Here is a 20,934-nt window from a genome sequence, read left to right on the forward strand (position 1 = left end):
ACTTTTAGTTGGGTCATCTGCAGTTAATGCATGTGACTGGTACTCTCTGAATTCTGTCATCATTTCCCCACTCATCAAGGCATAAAAACATGTAAGCAAACACATTAGTTGAATGAGTGAGAAAATTATCGAGAGGAACCAGGAAGTGAGCATGGAAAAGAATGAGAAAGCTGCTGCTGTGGAAGAAGTAGATGAGCCTGAGATTAACTACAGAGGAATCAAGGCCATGCCCTATATCATAGGTTTGATGAAAGAAAAGATACCTAATTTATCAATTGGTTATGATTCCAGGAACCCCCTTTTTTTTTGGGGGGTTCATCCCAAGAAATCGCAGTTTCAATTGTGTAGCATCTTTTGCATTTTTTTCTGAACTGATTTGGATTTTTTTTTTGTTCAGGGAATGAGACCTTTGAGAAGCTTGGAGCTATAGGAACTTTGTCCAACCTGTTGGTTTATCTCACCTCAGTTTTCAACCTGAAACATATTACAGCTACAACTCTCATCAATGTTTTCAATGGTACCACCAACTTTGCTACCTTAATTGGAGCTTTCCTTTGTGACACTTACTTCGGTCGTTACAAGACACTGGGATTTGCTTCAATTGCCTCATTTCTGGTACTACCAATAACTGGCAAATAATCTTCCTCTATAAATGTTCTCTTCTGTTGAGCTTTACAATGTTGCACTAAAGGAATACATAAGTGTTGAATTGAACCCTTGTTCTTGGACAAGGAAACAAACTAGATTCGATAACGCTAATGATTTATTCTTTTTTAGTTCAAATTGCGAGATGAATATGAGAAGATAATGCTCTGATTATTGTATTTCATCTACTAAATTGTGCTACATTTTTTGCTCAAGGGGCTGCTTCTGATATCGTTAACAGCAGCAGCGAAGAAGCTGCATCCTCCCCACTGCGGATCAGAAGAAAGCCATTGCATTGGGCCAACTGCAGGGCAGTTAGCTGTTTTGCTAGGTGGATTTGCCCTCATGATAATAGGGGCTGGTGGCATTAGGCCATGCAATTTGGCTTTTGGAGCTGACCAATTCAATCCTAATACTGAATCTGGAAAAAGGGGTATCAACAGTTTCTTCAACTGGTACTTCTTCACCATAACCTTTGCCCAGATGGTATCAGTAACGCTAGTTGTTTATATACAATCTGATGTGAGTTGGTCAATAGGATTAGCAATTCCAGCTATTTTTATGTTGGTATCATGTTTTCTCTTCTTCGTCGGTACAAAAATATACGTAATTGTGAAGCCTGAGGGAAGTCCCTTGACAAGTATAGTCCAAGTCATAGTGGTTGCAGTCAAGAAGAGGCAGCTAAAGCTACCGGAGCAACCAGCGGCGTCCCTTTTCAGTTATACACCTCCTAAATCCATCAACTCTAAGCTTTCGTACACGCACCAGTTCAGGTAACAGTTTGATTTTTTATTACATTGATTGATCTTTAATGGCATCTTCGTTTTGAGTATATGCCAAGTTGACCTGGTCGCGTTGGAAGTTAAAAGCAGCTGCATTTTTTTTGAGTTCGCCAAGATGGTTGTATGGAAGTTAGAGGACTAACTTCTAATCCTATTGGCAAAAAATTCCACGTAGCAATGAGACCAAATTAGTAAAATACACACTCAAAAGAATTGTCTGCATCAAGAGTGTGAATGATTTTTCACACATCACAAAAATCCAGATACTACTAACACGCACTCGACCGAACCGTCTGCATCAAGAGTGTGAACAAAAAAGTCCGCACTTCACTAAAGCAAAACTAGTAATACATGCCCGGACAAAGCAGCCAGCATCAAGAGCATGTATCTGGCAAACAAGTGAATGGATGGACGTGGACTCCGGCATCTAGAAGCTATTTTCAAATTTTCTAGATGGATGAAAGCCGACAAGATTTTCCGTACACTTGCAATTACTTTTATAATCCTAAATAAACTTTTGCTGTTTTCAGATTTCTTGACAAAGCTGCAATTATAACTCCAGAAGATGAGATCAAATCGGATGGAACAGCTGCGAATCCTTGGAGGCTTTGTAGTATTCAGCAAGTGGAAGAAGCAAAATGTGTGTTCAGAGTAATTCCTATATGGGCTGCAGCTATAATATACCATGTTGCAATCATTCAACAGCAGCAATACGTAGTTTTCCAGGCACTTCAATCCAACAGACATCTAGGCAAAAGCAGCTTCCAAATCCCTGCTTCAACCTACACTATCTTTTCCATGTTAAGCCTCACCCTATGGGTACCCATATATGATCGGTTCGTTGTCCCATTCCTCCGAAGGCTCACAGGAAAAGAAGGGGGCATAACAATCCTTCAAAGAATAGGCATTGGATTTTTCCTTGTCATCATTTCATCACTCATCGCTGCCTTCATTGAAGATCGGAGGAGGACATTGGCTCTGACAAGGCCAACGCTAGGAGTTCATTCTCCAAGAGGGGCGGTTTCTTCCATGACTGCCTTGTGGTTGGTTCCTCAGCTCTCTCTAGCAGGACTTGCTGAGGCATTTGCTGCCATTGGCCAAGTGGAATTCTACTACAAGCAGTTCCCAGAAAACATGAGAAGCTTTGCAGGATCACTCTTCTTCTGTGGCATGGCTGCTTCAAGTTATGTGAATAGTTTTTTGCTATCAATAGTGCATCACACAACTGAAGGTTCTCGCTCTGGAAATTGGTTGCCAGAAGATTTAAACAAGGGGAGACTAGACTACTTCTATTTCCTCATCACTGCTCTTGGGGTCTTAAATGTTTGCTACTTTGTAGCTTGTGCCAAGTGGTATAGGTACAAGGGTGAGGGTAGCACTGCTGTAGCTGTGGAAATGGAAACTAAAAAGTCAGAAAAAGCTGTAGTTTAAGATGGATCAATGAGTCAGTCCTCTTGAAACTGATATTGAACATTAAACAGGAGCAGTTCTCCTCAGATTGGAAGTTCATAAAGATCTAAAACTTCCCGTTTCTTTCTGTACCACTGAGTACACTACCACCTGACACAGTCTCCTTGGTCAAGCAAGATCACTTTGTCTTTGGATAAATACACTTAGATTAGGAGAATAATATGATACAAAAAAGGGAAAGCATCAGCTCAAATTCCACATTCTATGGTTTACAATTCCACTTTACTGAAATTCAACAGCTACATAGCAAAGGAGATTCGCAAGCATAGTTATTAAACTCGGCCCGACCGGCGGTCGAACTGGTGAACAGGACATTAGACCGGACTGGGTTTTGAGTTAGATCATTTAAACAATTAATCCGTTGAATAGTCAACGGACCAGCGGTTCGACCGGATTAAACCGAAAATTCGGTCGATTTTGTCTACGAATCGGATTTCGGAGAAAAAATTTATGCCTTCCATGGAATTCAAACATTGGACGTCTGGGCATTGCAACAACGCGGATACCACCAGGCTACTTCACAATATGATGCTAAGGTTTCTTACTTATAATATATAAACCTTTTTTCAATTTTATCTTTTTTTTTTATTTTTCTAAAACAATTTATCTGGAATCTTTTAATAAAATTTATGACCCCCAAACTCTATAAGTTATAGAATAGACTTCAAAAATAACATATTACATAATTCATTTTAAAGACAAATATTATTTTTAATAATTTTTTGCACTTAAAACTTATAAATAAGTTAGATAATTACACTAAATATAGATAAAATTTTATACTTAAAATTTGATGTATTACTACATAACTTTATATTTTATTGATTCTTATATGAATTAATTATTTTATATCAAATTAAATTATATGAGTATTTGCTATAACATTATTTATTACAATTTATATCATACATCTTATATTTAAAGTTATGAAATATAATATTTAAATATATTTAGTGACCCACCGGTTCAACCACTCATTCACTGATTGAACCAATAATCTGTTGACCCACCTCATTCGCCAGTTCCCTCCCAGGTTGGGTTTAATAACTATGTTCACAAGTCATAACTCGCCTTTGCCATTTGCGAAAAAGCCAACTTATCCATTCAAAGATATCATCCAAACTACGAAACCCTGAATTATAACCAAACGCAATGCTTGTCACTAGTCAGTTGTTGCGCCTGCGGCAAGGCAAAACGACCAAGTGACATACGGAATACGGCGACAACAACAGCAAATAGAGATTCACTTCGTGGAAAATACACTTGGATGAAAAATTTTTTAGAGTAGTTTCCTATGCTCGACAGAAAAAAATTCACAACTCAACAGCAAGACGCAAAAGTCAAGCTAAAAAGAGACAGAACCATGAGAACAAAAACTTGATGGATATAGACAATACGCTATGGCATAACAAGCGTTGATTTATCCCACTTCGGGTTCCAGAGAACGCCTGGGAAGGTATAAAATTAAAAATGTTATTCTAGCAAATGTGCTGGAAAACAGCAATCACAGTCCACTTTGAACTCTCTGTATCAAAGGGAACTCACATCTAAGTGTGGATTATGGGTTAATTTTTACTCTCAGCACACGTTGCACCCAGGAGCAGCAGCAGTCGTATATCTCCTCAGACGGTATAGGCTTGTTGAATGGTATCAATGTCAAGACCCTTCAATCTCACCACTGATTCGACATGACCTTTGAGGGTGTGTAGTTCTCTTAACCTGAAAATGAAGACAACAAAGAATCAGGAAAACAAATATATGTTAGGAAAATCAACCACCCAAAAATGCACGAGCTTAAATCCATGGATGTCTAGGCCTGATTAAACAAAGGCTATGAGAAAAGAACGACAAGAACACTATTATGGACATTTGAGGTTCCAATGATGTAAAACTTGCTCATGCAATAATAAAATGAATGAAACAAAACCAACAGACTAAGTCAGTAAAAAAGTTCAAAGAATGTATTGGACTTAATACTAGGTCAACCATAGAACATCGTTATGCAAACGCACAATATAAGGAAACTATTTTTATCTATCGTTATATAGATTATAAAGAATTTTACGCTATTCCATAGGAGTTCCAAAAGATAATAAGAAAAACAAAACTCTAAGCACGAAACTGATATCACTTATTGCTATGATCAATCTCTACCTCGCAATTTCAGCTCTCCTTTTGGCTTCCTCAGCCAGCTGATTGAGTTCTGTGAAATTAGTAGCCTCACTAAACAATTTAGTGTCTGGTACTTGCAGCCCATGAAGTGTTCTCTGTGCATGTGCCCATTTGAGCTCGCGTTGCTCCTTTCCGAAGTCTTTTTGTCTCGTAAAAGCAATCTGCAGAACAGGGAAAACATTAAAAATATATGTATAAAATAAGCTATTCATAACAGATATGATCAAATATGCTGTGGCATTATTATCTGTACCCTTTGTTCAAGAACAAGATCCCAGGCCCTCCCACTTAGGGCATAGCGGGTGAAGAACTTTATGAAGTCAAGTGGGATATAGAATATGAGATTGTATAGCCAAATAACTCCAGCCCAACCCCATCCAATTCCTTCAATGGCAGCAAAGCTCCAATTTGCATATACCGCAATGAGAGTTGCAACCTATTTGCATTAAATGGAAAAAGAATTTTAATACAGCCAATAGTCTTGCTAAAAGGAACTCTAATACAAAGATCAGGCCTGGCTTACCAGCTGAGCAATCACAAAAGCCACCACAAGGAACAAACCAGGACGTTCAACATATGACCAACTTCGAGATCTTGTCACAAATATCAGCGCCTGACTGATTGTGCTTACTTGCAGATATATTGCCGATGCAAGCTTTCGAAAGTCATCATGAGCTGTTTTCTCAAGTGTTGACACCCCAAAAGTTCTCTGGTAAAAGACCAATACGAGTTACTTCAGTTATAAAGTAGCACAAAAATCCATAATTGGTGGGGAAGTAACAAGCCTAAGTCATGACATCTAGCAGTAAAAATCAGTCCCCCGGCTTGTTCTCAAGCGCATCAAATCAGCTGATTATAGCTTCTTTTAAGGTAAAACCTTTTCAGGTGTTTGAAACTCATTTTGGCTTCAGCTTTTCGGTTGAGTTACTTTTGGAAACAGATTGTAGCTTCTCTTAAGCTAAAACTTCTTCAGGTGTTTGAAACAGATTTTGGCTTCAGCCTTTCGCTTGAGGTACTTTTGGAAACAGATGTTAGCTTTCAAAACAGGCAAGACAAACACATGCTTTTAGTGTTTTCAAAAGATTTTCAATAATCAGCTATTTCAGAAATCAGCTTAACAGAGGAAAAAATTGTTGAAAGCAAGCACTTCAATCATAGATTGATACATTTTAAATCCAAGGAGCAAATCCACATGTAGTGCAGCGCATTTGACACTTGTAGATCAAAACTAAAATTTCAAACAAGAAAAGTAATCCAAAAGTTGTAGCTTTGCAATGAAAAATGTAAACCATCAGTTTCTGTAGTACAGGCCTGCTTACAGGGAAGAAATCTGTTTTATAGGCCACCCAAAAGAATATAACTGTCATCAGAGCCAAATAACTTCCAAGAATAATTCCAGTTGCAAAAATCTCAGCCAGTTTCCAGCTATCTGGTTGTGGAGATGGTTTCACCCTATCCTTCGATATCGTCATAATAGTGCCTGAAATACCACAAGTTGATCGTTATAGAAAGGACGGATGCCATCCTATGGGACCTCTAGCACAATTTAGCTTCATCAATCACAAATACCCTTCCTCTGGTAATATATGACACTGCTTAAAAGATGCTATGAGGAAAATGAAGAACTAATGCTTGCAGGTTAGGCAATATCATAAATTTAAAATCCAGTAAAATATTGAGGTTATTTCTGGAAAGCTTCTGTACCATACTTCTGTACCATACTACAGAAGATGGTATGCCCTATTCTCTACTACAGAAAAAGGTTTGCCCTATTCTCTGATGCATTTATTTTGGTTGACTTATTAATGTGTGTACATCAAGCAACAAAGCCAGACAGGGGAGGTGTTTGGGTGAAGAGCAGTTTCATGAACTAACCATCATTAAGGATTGCAATAATAAGCACCATGAAAGGTGGAAAGTCAAACTTCCATATCAATGCCAGCAACATAAACCCAAGCTGCAATGTTCAAGAAAATCAGAAACTGTCGAATAAAAGTCAAACAAAAGCAGAAGGGCAGAAGTGCCGATGACATATAATTGTTAACAGATGAAAGATCAGTTAGCATCTGCCAAGGAAAAAGAAAACGAGAATATGAGCACAAGCTTACAAGAACAAAGAAGTACTATAACTTACCACAATACGTATAGTGATAGAAACTGCATAAATCTGCAAACATTGAACAGTGTAATCAGTTAAAGTCTATGCAAACAGCCTTTAGGAAAGGGCACATGAACTCTGGCAAGACAGCAATGGTTAACCAAACACCAATAACCAAGACATAAAAATTATCCTCTTTGGTGCAGTACCGTATAATTTTTCATTCTCTGAAAGATGGCCCGACTGGTCAAAACAGCACTAATGATAACACTAAGCCCAGGTTCTGTAAGGACAATATCTGAAGCACTACGAGCTGCATCAGTTGCATCGGCAACAGCAATTCCAATGTCAGCCTTCTTCAGAGCAGGAGCATCATTGACCCCATCACCAGTCATTCCACAAATATGTTTCCTGGCTTGCAAGCGCTTTACAATCTCGTATTTGTGTTCTGAACAAAATGTCCAGTGAATATAGCAAGGAAAGCAAGAAAATATAATACTATATAAAAGATCTTGAAGGCCAGGAAAGGGTTCCAAATATACTACGCAATTCCAACCATCAAAAACTACATCAGAACCTACCAGGGAATACCCCAGCAAATCCATCAGCTTTTTCAATCAGTTCGTCAATGGGCAAAGCAGCGATAGACTCATCCTTGTCCTGACCCAACAAAGCAGATGAAGGATACATGTTTGTTCCCATTCCCAACCGTCGCCCAGTTTCTTTACCTATTGCCAGCTGATCACCTGGTAATACAAGAGTCAACCAATTAAACACTGGACTTCACGACAAAAAAACTGGTGCAGACAATGATGGTAGGCTGTTCGAAGCAAAAATGTACAAGCAGCCAGGAAGAATCTTATGTTATAGATACTTATGCAACATGTCATTTTTTCTCGTAAGAATGCATTATTTGGAAGGGCGATGGCTGCCTAAACTTTAGATTATTTCCATCTTCTCAAACCAATGACCACCAAAGACTCACTTTTGCCAGTTCATAGGGTGCCTTTCTAAAATACAGAGGCTGGGGGAAGCTGTAATATCATGTTCTTGGAGTTGTTTAAAGTTTACCAGGTAAGTTCTAGCTATTCATACAGCAATACAATTGTTCATACAAGATAGTTTAGTCTCAGTATTCACTTCAGCAAAATCCCATAGTAAACCTCCCTACAACCTCTATATATGCCATTCACCAAAACATTTGCAACATATTACATGTAAAGCAATTGGTGCTTAAAGGCATACTGTGCTATGCACCTGTAATCATTTTAACATTGACTCCAAGATTCAGAGCTCTCCTTATTGTTTCTGCACTATCATGTCTGGGTGGGTCAAAAAGAGGCATGAGACCAATAAATTGCCAAGGGCCTCCAGGACTCTCTTTTCTTCCCTCTGGAACTTCCTACACAATGCAAAGCAGGAAAAAAAAAAAGAAAAGTACAATTTAGACAAGATTCTAAAGAGGCAACACAAATCAGTTTTGCTACACAGGCAATATGAACACAAAATCAGAAATGCAGTGATCAAAATGGATTATATCTGAGCCAATTTACCTGGTATGCTACAGCAAGTGACCGCAAACCTCGCTCTGCAAACTTATCAATCACCGCATGAACCCTACGCTCTATATCCGACTTGTTGTGTGAAAGATTAAGAATCTAACATCCATTTTATACTACATATTAGCATACGCTATTAACTGAATACTAGTTAACAGAAAAGCCAGAAGAATGTTACCTGCTCTGGTGCACCTTTGCTGACCCTGTGCATTTTGCCTTGACTGTCAAAATAAGTTAACGCTGTCCTCTTATCAGTTGGATTAAAAGGAAGGAAGTGTATTTCTTGAATGCCAGCACGAGCCTGTTAATGGACATTTTGAAAGCCAATTCAGAATAGTAAGAAAGATAGTTGTATAAACATTCCTACTACAAAAGCAACATACCTCCTTTGGATCAGCCAGCATGCCAACTATAGCAGCATCTATCGCATCCTGATTTTCTGTTCTAGATGCCCGAGCAGCCATCAGAACAACAGTATCTGCATCAATGCCTTTGGCAAAAACCTGAAGATAGGATCAGAATTAGGAAAACCATACGTTGAACAAACCTATGGTGTAAAAAGAGCATGTATGATTTAAGAACTACTTTCCCCTCACTAACCTCAATAAGATTCTTGTCAACAGTAAGCTTGTTCAATGTCAAAGTTCCTGTCTTGTCACTGCAGAGCACATCCATCCCAGCCATCTCTTCTATAGCTGTCATTCTCTTTGTTATAGCTCCCTGTCAGAATAGAAATGTTTTGTCATAAATGCAAAACTTTAAGAACCACCATTGATCACAAAGTACAAGGAAACCAACAAAACAAACCTGTTGAGCTAAACGGTGAGACCCAATAGCCATTGTCACGGAGAGAACAGTGGGCATGGCAATTGGAATTCCACCTATGAGAAGCACAAGAAGATTGTCTATCCCAGGACGATATCGCCGATGTTGAATTGGATACATAACAACAATCTCGATTATCATCCCAATGGCGATAGAACAAATGCAAAAATTCCCAATAGCAGTCAAAACCTAAGTACGATGACCAGGGAAAATGAGACAAAATATGAAACAAACAAAATTCAAGAGGATATGCATTGTCAAAAACGCATATAAACAGCCCATATACTTGCCTTTTGAAAGTGGCCCACTTGATTAGTGGAGTCTACAAGATGAGCTGCCTTCCCAAAGAAGGTGTGAACACCAGTTGCAATCACTACTGCTTCAATTTCTCCTTGCTTGCACGTGGAACCAGAGTATATACCATCTCCAGGTCCTTTTGTTACAGGAAGTGACTCACCAGTCAGAGCCGACTGCAAATTCCACAATTGTACTTTCAGTACCTCGAGCAGAGCTGCAAAAGTGATGACTTGGAAATAGAAGGAGCAACCAAAACAGGATACCAACCTGGTCAATTTTCAAAGGATCTCCGTCGAGCAAGCGAGCATCAGCAGGAATGATATCACCAAGTTTTATACTGATTATATCCCCGGGCACAAGAACTGCAGCATCTTCCTCGCTCCACCTTCCATCTCTAAGAACCTTAGCAAAAACAATGAGATTCAGACCAACATAACTCAATGTCTAGACATAGGTGCATGAATTTAATGTCAGAAAATTAGATCAAATACCTTGGCTTTCGGAGCAAGACGAGCCATGAGAGCAGCTGCTGCATTGCCAGCATTGTTCTCCTCAATGAAACTGATTGTGGAGTTGATCAGAAGCAAAGTAATAATACCCACAAAATCTTGCCAATCCGGAGGCTTCCCCTGCAACACATGACACGGAGCTCAAAAAGAGCTCAAGAAGCAGAACAAAAGCTAAGCAATTCCAACCTCAAAAGACAAGCTCTCACCCCTCCATTGGCAAGTGCAATTGCCATAATAGCCGCAGCTTCCATGACCCATGAAAGAGGGTTCCACATAAAACCCAAGTACTTCAACAATTTGCTCTCCTACAATCCAGATTTTACAATCCAACATCAGGACACATTGATCAATAGCTATTACAGACCAAAACACAAGTTCAATTCAAACAAAATTCAAAAGCGGAATACTAATAACTGCAACATACATGAGATGACAAAGTGAGAATTAAATTGTACTGGTACTACTTAAAAAGGGGATAAATTCAGAAACTTGTAAAGAAAAAAAAATGAAGGTAACTTGAAAATGAGTACCTTCTTCTCCTCTAGCTTGTTGTAGCCAAAAATGGCCAATCTTTCTTGAGCACCCTCAGAAGTAAGACCCTCCTTGGTACATCTCAGATTCTCAAAAACTTCTTCGATAGGAATGTTTTCCTGCAGTTCCCACATACGAAAAATTTTCCCATCAAAAACCCGAATGAGAAAAATCAGGGCAACGGCCAAAACAAAAAAACCAAAAAGGAAAAAGCTTGCTTTCTTGAGTTCGCAGATCCATTACCAAATCAACTGTCTCCTTCACTACAGCTTCGAGGACTTCAGGCTTGTCAGCCATCTTCACTAGTTCAACTCACTTTCTCTTTTGCTATCAACCTGAGCTCTTTCTTTCTTTTTCTTCTTTTTTTTTTTTATTTTCCTTCTTCTTTCTCTCTAGAAATCAGGCTTCAGATCAGAACCCAGTAATCAGCGAACCACCATGGTTGGATGGATGGTTGAGAGTGAAGGCAGCACACAAACTTTAAGACAGGAAAAACAAGATTGAACCCAGTGACAAAGATCGGATTTTGAAGAGAAAGAAATGGAATTGAAGGCTAAAATGAGGAGAACTACCCACCAACACCAAATCTACAAGAACTTGAACCGCTGAAAAGAGGTTGGAGTTGTAACAGTTAAAAAGTTCATTGCCTTTTGTGTTTTCCCATTTCTCTCTTTTTATTTTAATTTACAAAAAGCATTTTTTTTTTTTAATTGTAGAGTAATTTACAGGAGCAGTTAAAAAAAAAAAAAAAAAAAAAACCATCTTATAACATTTCTGAAACGGCAGTGACCACACAAAGACAACAGGAGTCAGTACAGAAGAAGAGTTGAGATGATGATGTATTTATGAAATATATTAAAAATTTGTTTTTAAAAGTGGGACCCACAAAGCACTCAGCTAATTGCTAAACGAAAAGGGAAAATGTTTATAAAAAAAAAAGAGTGCATGAACCAGTTGTAATTTTGGTAAATTTTTAGCTTTGAATTTTTATTACTGCAGGATTTAGAAGAGATAATTTTTGTTTTTTCTTGGGGTATGTAAGAAGAAGGGCCCCTAGAGCAATTTATTTTGTTTCATTGGATTATCAAGAAAAGTGACAAAAGATTTTATTGCCTGAATCTTTTATTTTTCTTTCCTTTTCTGCAGTAATTTATCTCTTGGGGTTGGAAAAGAGTCACAGCAGTCAATTTGCAGTTGCAGCTTCTTTGACACAAATTACAGCACAAAATAATAACAAATGATAATTATCAACTTGTTTGACTGGCAGTCTTGAAGGAGACCAAGTGATGTAGGAGTAAATCTTTTTCTTCTCATATCAATCATTACCAAACAAATAATTGACCGGGTTAAGTCCCGTTTGGCATTATTGTGGCTTAAAAAGAAGCACTTTAAAAAAAAAAAAGGTTTTAAAAATATTAAAATTAGACTACTTAATTTACGAAAAATGAGTTATTATTTACTATCCTAGAAATGCTTTTAGTAGTTAAAAAAATACATTTTTTTTTGTAAGCACGCCGTAACTCCAATCAGGGTCTAATGCTACTGGAAACTATCCAATTCTAATTTGTAACAACGCAAGATTAAAATACGTGAACTGTGAGAGGATATCATTTTCATATAGAGTATTTATGCTGTTTATTGTCAAGGAAATGATTTTGCATTTGCAAATGTTATGGGTTTTAATGGTTAGTTTGAAAGTGTAATAATGCATCAAAGCGTGTACACTCTAGAACCAAGGAACTTTTCCAAAAGGAAAATAATTTCTAACTACACAAAATGACAAAAAACTACCCCATGACGGTCTGAAAAAGAAATTTTGTAAGATTATCATTTTGCATCTGAAAAAGATATTTTAGACGAAATAAGTTGATCTTGGTCAGGCCTAATTTTCACATCATTTTAATGTATATACTGTAACTCCTGTAAAATCGTTCTCAAGCATGTGTAGTACTTTTTTGTCTTTAATAATTAACAAGAAAAGTGCATGGTCTGTTTCTTTTTTTTTTTTTTTTTTTTTTTACGAAAGAATTGCTTCTCTTTTGTTTGGTTAATTTAGATGTTACCAGTTTTGCTTGTGACGGGAACTAAATAAGTGCAATTCATGGCATATACATCAAACATAATCATATGAAAAGAAAAACAAGCCGTTTTTATAGAAAATATAGTGTAGCGATTTGAAATATATATATATATAAGATAAAAAAATAATTAAAAAATATGTTCACGAAAACGTAAAGATTTTTTAATAGAAAAACTTCCTGTAAGAAGTTAGAGAATAGAGGACATATTCATTTATGTGCGATGTTTCTTTGTCACGTTGAGGTGAAGTCAAAATAGTGTTGAACTAACTGCATTTAAGTTTGGACACACTTAAACCATCATGGTTCTGAATTATTTACTACTCACATCCTTTGTCTATCTGGTTATTGTTTAGGCCAACCATGAGAAAAACTTCAGGCACTCCAGTCCGCTCTTTTCTTCTGTACTGTTTAATAAAACGACATTCCTAACACCTAAAAATAGCGTCGAGTACGAAATTTCCTCTCTATAGGAGTGAAAATCAGGTCACGGGTTCATCGGTCGACTCGAGTCCAAGTAGTGTAGATAATCTGTTAATTCGAACACAATCTGTTTAACTATTTATGTCATATCTTGACTCGAGATCGATTTGAAATTTTTATAGCTCATCTTAAAACAATCGAAAATGTATACGGGTTGTGTTTAACTTATTTGATAAATAAGGCAAGTTTTTTTTTTTTCTTTTCCTTGTGTCACTCATGTATTGAGACAACAATAATTTTAGATTCTACAGTGCATATTAATCACCAACCTTCCAAAACAAATGATTACAAATCAAAGATCCTAACAAGATATTAAATGATTGACCACATCAATAAATGACATAATCAAGATATCAAATTCACAAAATGCTGTAAGTTATAAAATATTAAATACCAATGTCCAAAACAATAATTTTATAGATATCATGGATTAGATAAGATCATTGCAAGTAACAATAGCTTGGGGAAATTTCTACACTAGTACCAAAATGTGAAGTCATATAGAACCATACTTTGTTTAGGTAATAATTATTCAACCTAATTAGTTCTTGTTGTGCGAGTGGGGATTGTTGAATAGTTTTGAGTAAAGTTTTTGTGTCTTTGCTGTTTGAAATTGTCCATTAATTTTATGCTTGTTCATTATTCTTTAGGCAAAGTTTCACAACTTAAACTATGTTGAACTTTGTAGTTTACTAAAATTAAAGACTTTATAATTAAGACTACTATGGTATTTAGGAAAATAATGCAAAATGACCATTAACTATGCTTCGGACATAGTTAGTAAAATACGGGACGAATATAGTATGAAATATAATATATACCTATATTATATCAATTTTTTTCCGAAATACGATTAAAAGTTTTGCACAAAAATATTACATGTAAATAAACAGATTGTGTTTTGAGGGGAGACTTCTTTTTTTTTTTTTTTTAAAGGTGTTTCTCACGACCAACAAATAAAAAATTCCAATAGGGGCACTTAATTTTCCATGTAACAAATCCTCGGAAAAAAATTTTATTTATTAGGTGAAAAGCTTTCAGGCTTCAATGTTTACTATTAGCATCACCTCTCACATTCTAAGTTTTTAATCACCAGTGCGGATATTAGTTTTGATATGTCAAATATTTTTTATCCACGATATGAGATGGGAAAATTTAGACATTAGCTTGTCACCTTTGAGTAATTTGCAATAAAAGAGAGGGTACAGAGCATTTGGAATCTACTGAATTACGTTTAACAAAATTTCTGTTCATTAGTTTTCTGTTGCTAACAATTGGAAATTTTGGTAAAAAAATAATTATTATGTTAAACATGAAGTTTAGATTTTGGAATCTACAAGCTCTCCAAACGTGGTATAATCATTCACGCATAAATATGTGGGTTAAAAATATGCTCTTTAACTTATGCTATTTCATTCAAATAGTTAAAAAGCACTTACAACAAAGGAGCCAACAAAAAAGAAAGACAGACAAGAAATGTGCAGGAGAGAAAGCAAGGAATATTGGGCTATCTTAAAAAAAAAAAAGTTTATATATTTTGCAATAATTGTCAAAAGAAAAACATTTCTATGTGTTTGGATAATACCCATTTGACCAAAAATTATTTGCTTGTATTATAAACACGGCTTCCAATGCACCTTTTTTTTTATTTTTTTAATTATTTTTTATTTCACATACATCACATTATATTACAAGAGATGTTACAGTAACTATTCCAAATAATATTCCAAATAATCTAGTATCCAAATTCAATTTTTCATTCTTTTTCTTTTGAGCAAGCGAAGCTACCTTTGAATTGATTCAGCCAAACAAAAAAAAAGCATGGGAGGTTGGCCACCTGGCTTGCAATTGATTCAACTTTTATATTTTACACAATAAGAAAATGTTGCAGGGGTGGGTGAACGACTTTGCTTTCCTCAATCTCAGCTTTCCTTTGTCCATCTACTTTGTCAATTCGGACTTTTATATTTGCCTCCTTGTACGTATTCCATTTCCCAAGTATGATTAAACGGTGGCAGTATCATATAATTCGGCCAAGTTGTAGAAATCCATTGGTGACAGAGGCCAAGAAAGTGAAAGCTGCTGTTGATACACTTTTATTATTCTGATTCTGAATTGAACGCAAAATCTTTAAGGTCGCTCCCGTGATGTTGATTTCCATCCTTTCGTACCTTTTAAAAGAAACATTTAGGCTTTATCATCTTTCTTTTTTTTTTTTTTTTGTCCCTCCTTCATAATCTTTTATAAGATTCCTTTTCCAGACTGCATATTGGTACCTTTTGTTTATGGTGAAAGGCATAGTTTGGAATAAAGGAAATCGATGTATAAGCATCTGTTTTTATTTGTCAAGTAATGGAATAAATCATTAGGATTTGTCCGATCATATGAAAGGACATGAGTCACTAATTGTGAAAGGCGAAATCATCTAAACTTTTTTAGCCAAAAAAATATATATATATGGAGAAACAGAGATTGCGTGACAAAGAAAACTTCATTTTTGTACAATTTTTACAGATCTAGTACCTTCAATTACTAACCACCAGTCTTTGGGGTTGGTGACCACCATCAAGCCTTTAAGGTTTAGTGGGGTGGGAGGCAAGGGTTCAATTGCCACATTAAATTGCAGATTTGTTTCAAAAAATTCAAGCGGATACGTGGTGCACCTGTTTGATCCGATGGTGGTTCAGTCCCTTAGTGCATGATAGATTAGGATATCCTACAATTATCATTTTCGGGGAAAAAAAAAGTACTTTCAATTACTCGTTCCCATATTATTGGGACAATAAGCCTCACATTAAGTTGTTTGAGACAACAATAATATTTTAGGAGTCTCATTTCAGAAGCCACCCTCCATATAATGTGAAGCAAAAATTTCACTTGCATACATCTCATTTACATATGTGGATGTGATTAAAAAACAATGAGCACGGAATAAGATTTTGCAATGGACTTGCCGAAGAAGAAGAAAAAGAAGAAGATTCTATATGAACTAGCATGTACAATTCGTACTCTATAGCGTATGTGTTTAAAGTGCATGATAGTATATTTTTCTTGGTTTGATGGAATTTTGCATGATCATGAACGAAAAACTTTCATCTATTATGAGTACGTACATACTAGTCTAGGGTTTGCTCTCGTAAAGAGTTTTGTTTAGAATTTTTTTCAAGATTAATATAAAAATAAAGGAGTAGCGAAGAAGAGATAGAATTAAATTGTGCCATATTATCTTCCTTTCTAAGAAGCTGAGGGAGTAGAGGTTAGCAATGGATGTAGGGGCGGGCAATTGCAAGAATTTTTAATTTTATCTCATACTTGCACTCCCTAAAATTTTTAAATTTTCTTTCTTCCGTTATATTGTCCCCCTAAATTTATAGAGTAATTGCATTTGTAGCTTAATTACTTTAAACGTGAATACATCCAAAATAAAAGTTAGTATCATTCTTTTGTTTTCAAAATAGTAATTTATTTTCTTTTTTCAACCTAAAAAAAAAAAGAAAATAAAGTATTAATTGAAAACAAAAGAATAATACTCTTTGACCCTTTGGTACATACAAATAAATAAATGATCTTCATTTAAACTCCTTTTTCAAGAACTATAATAGGCGTTCATGCAAACCATTATATATTCATCATCCTACCAACAAATGTTATCCTCACTGGCTTTTGCTACAGTCGAGAAATGTCGATTAATGTCAATACTACCACTACTAGTCAAACATGGGAATTAGAAACCATGCTTAGGAATTAGGAGAATATCTCATCCTTTCCACACAAGCCACCAACTTCGGCAATATATTAATTTCTTCTTCTTTTTTTTTTTTTTTGCTTACTTTATACTAGTATACATTTAGTTATTCGTGCAAAATCAATGGATTCATTCTTTTATTTTTTCTGAATCCATTGAATTTTTTTAGACAGATATCTTGCCCACAACGTACGTAGGAGGCCTGATCTACTGAACGCTAAGACCTAATGCCAGGTAAATATAATTAACAAAGATTTTATAGGTTGATTTAAGACCATGATTTTGATACACACTATAGTATATATAATTTATTAAACACCAAATGTGTTTAAAAAAAAATGTGCAGGTGATGCTTACAGATTACATCTCTTTCTGACAAAATGGTCAACTAATTAAGTGGAGTAAACGATTTTGCAAATCTAAATAGGTAGAGTTTAAGCTAATATCTTTTTTTGCCTTTTTATATGGATTAATTTTTCATATACTGTCAGTGCATACTTTAACTAACAAATGCAAATGCATACCACATCGTCTAAATTTACACGTGTAACATGTATCTGTACTCGCAAGTATATACGTTAACAGTGCATAAAAATTTACCCTTTAAAAATTTGAGGAACGTTCTTGAGTATTTGAGAATAAAAAGAAAAAAAAACAAGAAGACAAAAGTATCTTCATGTTAGGAGATGGTTGTTGTCCAAGTTTACAAAAAGATTGCCAAATTTAAAAAGAAAAAAAAAAAGGTTTTGAAAATTCTCTGCCAATTGGCAACGTGGAGTGTTCCTCCAGGGTTGCCAGTTCTTTTGCTTGTACCTTCCAATCTTCCATTATCTTCAAATATCTCTCTGAAGTTTGTGAACGTGATTGCTTGATGAAATAAGTGGCATGCATGTTGGTAGGCGATGGCGTTCACATTTTCTGATGTCGTGCTCAACAAAAAATTGGATGTGACCTATCAGTGGACCTTTTTTTTGGTTGTTAGGTCAATCAAGTGTGTATGTCTATAATAGTCTTGATGGTTTTATTTATTTATTTATTTTTTGTCATCACAGCGGGTATTTGGACCCGTGGACTGGTTACCGTATGACTCAACTAGTCCTCACTGCGGGCTAGGAAAGGCTCGCCCTAGCGTAACCAGCCATGTTAACACCGGGAGTCGAAACCGTGACGATGATACTCATCCGACTGAACTACTACCATCAGCTCCAACCCCGGAGGGCGTCTTGATGGTTTTAATTGGTCTTTGTCTCTTTGGTTTTTCCTGTTTATTTTTTTTCCTTGCATTTGCAGCTTCGTCCATTAATTTCTCGTATCTTTCCCTTAACAAGTAAAAAAAAAAAGTGTAAAGCTAATTAGGAGGACTGCTGATTATGGCAATGCTGCACATGCATGAATGTTCTTTCTTTCGTTTCTTGTTTCTCTTTTGGACTTAACGACGGCAGCAAAGTAACACTATGACTCATTCAATTCCCAAGTGTTAGGAATACGTAATTCTCATATACTATATTGCTCTACCTATCACTCCATTGATGACGATCATAAATTGTTGAATGAAAACGAAATACATAAGCAAACACAATTAGTTTACCAGCCCTCAAGCTTTTTCCTACCTAATAGTTCAAGAAAATGTTTTTTTTTTAAATTTTTACTTCAACAAATTTTTTGACAAATTAATTGAAAAGAAATAATTTGACCCTTTTCTTTGATCTCTGAAAAGAAGCTAATTTTAACTTCTTTTTTTTTTTTTTGAAGATGAAAGCTTTTCTTTGTGTGTTTTTGTTTCCTTTTATCTTATAATGTGGGAATTTGTTTTTCTTGTTAAGCTGAGACCAAAAAAAAAAAAGGTTAAAGGAAAAAAAAAACATTCCAGGAGCTTTTGGTAAAATAACTTTTGCATTTATTAGACCTTTTGCAATCACTTCTTCAATTACTTTAAAAAGTAAAGGCACACGAGAATAGGCCCTTAATGGAAAACATTGCTAGTTCTTTAATTTACCCCATTTCTTCATTAACATTCATTAAGGAAAAGAAATCAATCAATCAATCAATCCATTATGCATTTCAGCTGATGCAGCCCATATGCCATGCATGCATAGGGTTGCATATGTATGCATTAATTCAAATGTCTCATCTCATTAGAAATAGCAATTTTGAAACAATCAGCAATTACTTGAAACAATTTTGGGAATAATTACTTGAAATAGAGTATTATTTGAAATATTATTTGGAATAATTACTGTAGCATTTTTTGTGATGTGATGTACGTGAGATAAAAAGTAATTGGAAATATAAAAAAGTGAATTGGAAAATGTGTTTACGATGCAAGCGAAATATTATTTGGAATAATTTGGCAATCCAAACACACCTGGATTTGTTGTATACAAGCAAGTGTAGAAAAAGGGAGCCACTGCCATTTTCTATATATTAGGACTTAATTTACCACCTCAACTACTCTAATTATTAAACTCTCATAATGAAGACTATGACAGGGGGTAAATATCTGAAAACCAGTTAGGTTCAGAAGTTGCATCCTTTAAGCTTAAATGTTACTACTATAACTCCTTTTAAGTTTTAGCTCTTGAGACAAAAAAATGGAAACGAAATGACAAGTACATGGACTTTGGCCGGCTGACTGACGATGTTTTACATGAAGTATTTGAAATGGTTGTGGCTAGATCAAAGCTGTAATCTATGATTTGAATGAATGAAAACTTCATTTTATCCTAAAAAAAAAAATAGTTGTGGCTAAGAACAATCATATGCTTAAACATATTGTACATACCTCTAAAGAGACGCTGAGTGTCTATTTATTTATAGCAGGACTTCGAATATTACATTGTTTTTATCGAGTGCCCAAGTAAAATTTTTGACGCCGTATACCAATAAAAAAAATTTAAAAATTATGCTTACGAGTTTCTTCAATTTTTCAATTTGTCTCGCATTTTCATACCCTAAAATTTGTGAAATTTTCATTTACTCTCATATTGACCACATCAAAATAAGTACAATTTACAGTACCCTATTTGAAAAGTAAACAAAGAATGCAATTTCAATAAATAGGAATTTAAAGAATTGTGAAACTAATGATAACAAGCTTAATTTAAGCTCTGTCTAATGTTACTTTCGTATAACAATAATTAAAACTTAAATTACGTATTATTATTTATCTAAGTGATTAATTTATTACCCCCATTATCATAGGGTCCTGGCTCTGCCACTATCATACACATTACACACCCTCCACCAACATTTTACATTGAGAGGTTTAATTTCATATGCCAATAAGCAATACGGCATCCTGTATCCCGATTTTTTCTTTTTACTCGATGGATAGAATTATTAGATGTAAAAAAAATATATAGAATTATTAGATGTGCAAAAAAAAAAAAATAGTAGAGGGGTAGAGTGGGGAATGAAGGAGATATGGGAAGAAGGGCAGGTACAGCTAAACCTGGCACATGTATTGAGGCGGACTTCTTAGCCGCAAAGCGGAAGCAGAAACCCCCAAACAAACAAACAAATTTAGTTAGGGCAAATTATCCAATTGGCCCTTGAACTTTTTGACTAAATAAAATAAGCTCCTTATCTATTTTTTGCTGACTTTAAACCCTCAAACTTGTAAAATTGGGCATTCGTGACCCTTTTAGCTAGTTTATCCGGTTTTGCAACCAGGAGGACAATTCACACAAATTCCAGTGTGCTTCTTCAAAGGGCATTTTTGTCTGCATCTTTTAAGTAAA

General features: G+C 35.5%; 2 protein-coding genes across 2 annotated transcripts; one reads left to right on the top strand and one right to left on the bottom strand.

Moving 5' to 3' along the window:
- Nucleotides 1-2,923, top strand: LOC113740378 (protein NRT1/ PTR FAMILY 2.11-like). Its single transcript, XM_027267988.2, has 4 exons — nucleotides 1-242; nucleotides 398-615; nucleotides 862-1,418; nucleotides 1,958-2,923. Exons 1-4 carry the CDS (start codon nucleotides 113-115, stop codon nucleotides 2,856-2,858), a joined length of 1,806 nt encoding a protein of 601 aa, XP_027123789.1. The 5' UTR covers nucleotides 1-112; the 3' UTR covers nucleotides 2,859-2,923.
- Nucleotides 2,924-4,261: 1,338 nt separating this feature from the next.
- On the bottom strand, nucleotides 4,262-11,511 carry LOC113740379 (plasma membrane ATPase 1). Its single transcript, XM_027267989.2, has 21 exons — nucleotides 11,132-11,511; nucleotides 10,888-11,007; nucleotides 10,564-10,662; nucleotides 10,340-10,477; nucleotides 10,116-10,250; nucleotides 9,842-10,021; nucleotides 9,534-9,740; nucleotides 9,327-9,446; nucleotides 9,110-9,229; nucleotides 8,905-9,027; nucleotides 8,721-8,825; nucleotides 8,425-8,569; nucleotides 7,749-7,913; nucleotides 7,377-7,615; nucleotides 7,204-7,236; nucleotides 6,945-7,026; nucleotides 6,389-6,549; nucleotides 5,593-5,778; nucleotides 5,323-5,505; nucleotides 5,052-5,230; nucleotides 4,262-4,616 (listed from the first exon to the last, which is right to left on the bottom strand). The coding sequence occupies exons 1-21, from the start codon at nucleotides 11,183-11,185 to the stop codon at nucleotides 4,520-4,522; spliced, it is 2,871 nt and encodes a 956-aa protein (XP_027123790.1). The 5' UTR covers nucleotides 11,186-11,511; the 3' UTR covers nucleotides 4,262-4,519.
- Nucleotides 11,512-20,934: the final 9,423 nt, after the last annotated feature.

This window comes from Coffea arabica, chromosome 4c, assembly GCF_036785885.1.
Source record: "Coffea arabica cultivar ET-39 chromosome 4c, Coffea Arabica ET-39 HiFi, whole genome shotgun sequence".
Classification (NCBI taxonomy): Eukaryota; Viridiplantae; Streptophyta; class Magnoliopsida; order Gentianales; family Rubiaceae; genus Coffea; species Coffea arabica.

What these genes read in the sequence shown, in the direction of transcription:
- LOC113740378 (XM_027267988.2), top strand. Translation starts at nt 113, where the DNA reads ATGAGTGAGAAAATTATCGAGAGGAACCAGGAAGTGAGCATGGAAAAG. An exon ending in CTTCAATTGCCTCATTTCTG is followed by an intron (nt 616 to 861) that starts GTACTACCAATA and finishes TTTTTGCTCAAG; the next exon opens with GGGCTGCTTCTGATATCGTT. An exon ending in TCGTACACGCACCAGTTCAG is followed by an intron (nt 1,419 to 1,957) that starts GTAACAGTTTGA and finishes TGCTGTTTTCAG; the next exon opens with ATTTCTTGACAAAGCTGCAA.
- LOC113740379 (XM_027267989.2), bottom strand. Translation starts at nt 11,185, where the DNA reads ATGGCTGACAAGCCTGAAGTCCTCGAAGCTGTAGTGAAGGAGACAGTT. An exon ending in ATCCTTTGAAAATTGACCAG is followed by an intron (nt 10,022 to 10,115) that starts GTTGGTATCCTG and finishes TGGAATTTGCAG; the next exon opens with TCGGCTCTGACTGGTGAGTC. An exon ending in TTGACAAGAATCTTATTGAG is followed by an intron (nt 9,230 to 9,326) that starts GTTAGTGAGGGG and finishes TCCTATCTTCAG; the next exon opens with GTTTTTGCCAAAGGCATTGA.